This window comes from Erithacus rubecula (genome assembly GCF_903797595.1).
Source record: "Erithacus rubecula genome assembly, contig: scaffold_1117_arrow_ctg1, whole genome shotgun sequence".
Classification (NCBI taxonomy): domain Eukaryota; kingdom Metazoa; phylum Chordata; class Aves; order Passeriformes; family Muscicapidae; genus Erithacus; species Erithacus rubecula.
In genome coordinates, this window is record NW_027636293.1 from 20,865 (window position 1) to 24,575 (window position 3,711).

General features: G+C 53.7%; 1 protein-coding gene across 1 annotated transcript; it reads right to left on the reverse strand.

Annotated features, from left to right (window-relative positions):
* Positions 1-233: 233 nt before the first annotated feature.
* On the reverse strand, positions 234-3,371 carry LOC306815260 (homeobox protein Hox-B2-like; the record flags this gene model as incomplete). The annotated part of the gene is made up of 2 exons (XM_079331852.1): positions 234-709; positions 2,996-3,371. The coding sequence occupies 2 exons, from the start codon at positions 3,369-3,371 to the stop codon at positions 234-236; spliced, it is 852 nt and encodes a 283-aa protein (XP_079187978.1).
* Between the last annotated feature and the right edge of the window lie 340 nt (positions 3,372-3,711).

A 3,711-nucleotide genomic window follows, 5' to 3' on the forward strand; every position in this document is an offset into this window, starting at 1 on the left:
GTTGTTCCCTTTCCTCCAGGGCAGTTTTTGGGGCAGTTCCCCTTCCTTTAGGGCAGTTTTTGGGGCAGTTCCCTTTCCTCCCGGGCAGTTTTAGGATCACTCCCCCTCCTCCCGGGCGGATTTGGATGCTGGTTGTTCCCTTTCCTCCCGGGCAGTTTTAGGATCACTCCCCCTCCTCCCGGGCGGATTTGGGGCGCTGCCCGCCCCCATCCCCCCGTGCCGGGCTGTCCCCCCTATTCCCATTCCCCGCGCTCCAGCCCCGCGCCCCAGAGCGCTCCCAGCAGCTCCAGCTCCTCCTCCGACAGCCCCGGGGGGCTCTGCAGGGAAAACTCAGCACCCCCAAACTCGGGCTCGGCCGGGAGCAGCAGGGACTCGCACCCCTCCCCCGTGGCTACCAAGGGACGCCCCCAACTCGCCCCGGCGCTGAGCGGGGCTTTGGCTAAACCCGGGCTGAGCTCGGGCTCGCCGCTCTCGTCCCGCCCGGGTCGCGGCTCCTCCTTGAGCTGAGTTTGTCTCTTGTGCTTCATGCGGCGGTTTTGGAACCAAACCTTCACCTGGCGCTCGGTCAGGTCCAGCAGCGCCGCCATCTCCAGGCGCCGCGGCCGGCACAGGTATTTGTTGAAGTGGAATTCCTTCTCCAGCTCCAGCAGCTGAGTGTTGGTGTAGGCGGTTCGGAGCCTCCGCGAGCTGCTGCTGCTGCTCTCCGGGTCTGGGACACGGCGGGGGGGAAAAAAATTGGGAAATTGGTATCGGGCGGAGAGGATGGAAGGGTTACTCCAGGTCAAAATTTGGGGGAAATTGTTTAATTCCACTCTGGAACATAGCGGGGAAAAATTGGGAAATTGGTACCGGGATGAGAGGTTGGAGGAGTTCATCCAGTTCAAAATTTTGGGGAAATTGTTTAATTCCACTCTGGAACATAGCGGGGAAAAATTGGGATATTGGTACCGGGAGGAGAGGATGGAGGAGGTCATCCAGTTCAAAAATTGGGGGAAATTGTTTAATTTTACTGTGGAACGTAGCGGGGGAAAAAATGGGAAGTTGGTACCGGGATGGGAGGTTGGAAGAGTTAAATCATGCCAAATTTTGGGGAAAAATGTTTAATTCCACTCTGGAACATAGCGGGAAATAATTGGGAAATTGGTACTGGGATGAGAGGTTGGAGGAGTTCATCCAGTTCAAAAATTGGGGGAAATTGTTTAATTTTACTGTGGAACACGGCGGGGGGAAAACGGAAAGTTGGTATCGGGCTGAGAGGTTGGAGGAGTTCGACCAAATTCCCTCGGATGCCAAAAAATGTTTAATTCCACTCTGGGACACACGGCGTGGGGAAAAATTGGGAAATTTGTACCGGGCTGAGAAGTTGGAAGAGTTTTCAACCAGTTCAAATTTTGGGGGAATCGTTAATTCGACTCTGGAACTCACGGCCGGGGGGGAAATTTGAAAATTGCACCGAACTGAGAGGTTGGAGGAGTCCAAGCAGCCCAAATTTTGAGAAAAATTGTTTAATTCCACTCTGGGACACAGCGAGGGGATAAAATTGGGAAATTGGTACCGGACTCAGGGATTGGAGGAGTCCAACCAGCCCAAATTTCGCTGGAATGTGAAAAATTGTTTAATTCAACTCTGGAGGAGGGTTGGGAATCGCTTTCTCCTCGAGAGGATTTTTGTCTCGAAGGGATTTTGCTCCTTTTAAATCATTTCCCTCTCTGCCGCTCTGGTGGATTTCAAACTATTCTTTTTTTAGGTTTTTTTTTTTAGGGTTTTAAAAATTTTTTTCCCCATCCCCCGCACTTTGATTTCACGATTCCAGTTCTCCCCGGCCAATGAGCTCCGTGTCCTGCCCGGTTTTACCTGAGCCGTGCCACGGAAATCCTGGGATTGTTCCTCGATATTTTATCCCGAGGGAAAAGGGCCGGGAAAGGGCAGAGGCTGCTCCTTTTACTAGGGGGGGTTGGGAGGTGACAAAATTTCATTTTGTGGGATTAACCCTCTCTCTTCCACCTCCCCCGCGCTTTCCCCACCCATTTCCCTCCCCCCTCCGCGCTTCTTTGAGGTTTTTATCTATGTTTTTTCCCCTTTACTTATTTTTTTTTTTTAATTTTCCCGCAGCTCTGGCAGAGAAATCCGAACAAACGGAGCTCAAAACCCCCCCAGCCGACCCCCCCCCGGCCCCTTCTCGCCCTCCTTCGGCACAAGTTGCAGCAATTTGTTCATTTGTTCTTTTAATTCTCGGGGGGAGGGGGCAGAACCGGGCTGGGAACTTCGCCCCGCGAATTTCACAATTTCGGGGGAGCCGCTCTGGGTGGGGGGATGGGATCGAGGAGAATTTGGGGTTTTTTGGGGACACGAAGCCCTAAACTTCACAATTTCCAGGGGAGTGTCTCTGGGTAGGAGGGGGATGGGTTTGGGGGATGTTTTGGGGTTAGACGAGGAGAATTTCTTATTTTTTGGGGACATCGTTCCTTGAATTTCACAATTTCGGGGGGAGCCTGTCTGAGAAGGGGGGGGATGGGGTCGGGGGAGGAGAACCTGTTATTTTTTGGGACATCACTCCCTGAATTTCCCAATTTCGGGGAATCCTCTCTGGGTAAGGGGATGGATTCGAGGAGAATTTGGGTTTTTTTGGGACATCACTCCCTGAATTTCACAATTTCAGGGGATCCTCTCCGAGCCGGGAGCGGGATGAGTTCTGGGGATGTTTTGGGGAGAGACGAGGATAATTTGTTATTTTTTAAGGGCATCACTCCCTGAATTTCCCAATTTGGGGGGCACCCTGTCCGGACAGGGTGAGGGGATGGATTCTGGGGATGATTTGGGGCGAGACCAGGAGAATTTGGCTTTTTTTTTGGACATCACTCCCTGAATTTCCCAATTTCGGGGGGACCCTCTCCGAGCCGGGAGCGGGATGAGTTCAGGGGATGTTTTGGGGCCAGACGCGGATAATTTATTATTTTTTGGGAGGATCCAGCGAGCACCCCGGAGCGACACCAACCTGCGGGAGATCCTGCGGGCACCGAGGAGGAGGATGAGGAGGGCGGGGATGAAGAGCCCGGAGCCTGCCTGGATCTCCTGACCGGTTTCTTCTCCTTCATCCACGGGAATTCCGCTGCCCAGGGGCCGCTCTGGACCCCTCCCCGCCGACCATCGCATTCTCTTTTTTGGCTCCTCGGGCTCTCCCGGCTGCAGGAACAAGGATCGAGGCTCTGCAGAAATCTTTGCTCGAAAGGAGGAGGAGGAGGAATTAACGTCGAGTCCTTGATTGATGAAGTTTGAAACGTCTCCAGGACAGCGGGGAGGGACGTCAGGCACTCCGCGAGCGAGGGCTGGCTGTTTATAAACCCCATCTCCCTCTCAAATTCCAAATTCATGGCTTTTCCAGGGCCCGGCGCTTGAAAAGCGGGAGGGAGGAGGGGGAGAGGGAGGAGGAGGAGGAGGGGGAGAGGGAGAGGGAGAGAAATCCGCGGGTCTCGCTTTTTGCTGGCGGGGATGGTGACGGCGCTCGGGCTTTTTTATAATTGTGATATTGGTGATAATTCGGGTGCTGGGCTAAAACTCGAGGCTGGGGCGAAATTGCGGCCAAATCTGGTCACGTGGGCGGGCCCGGCCAATGGCAGGCGGGGCCTGGTGGCAAACAGAAGGCGTTATTTTCTTTAATTGATTTTTTAAAATTAAATTTTAAAAAATGAGAGAGGGAGAGAGAGGAGGGGG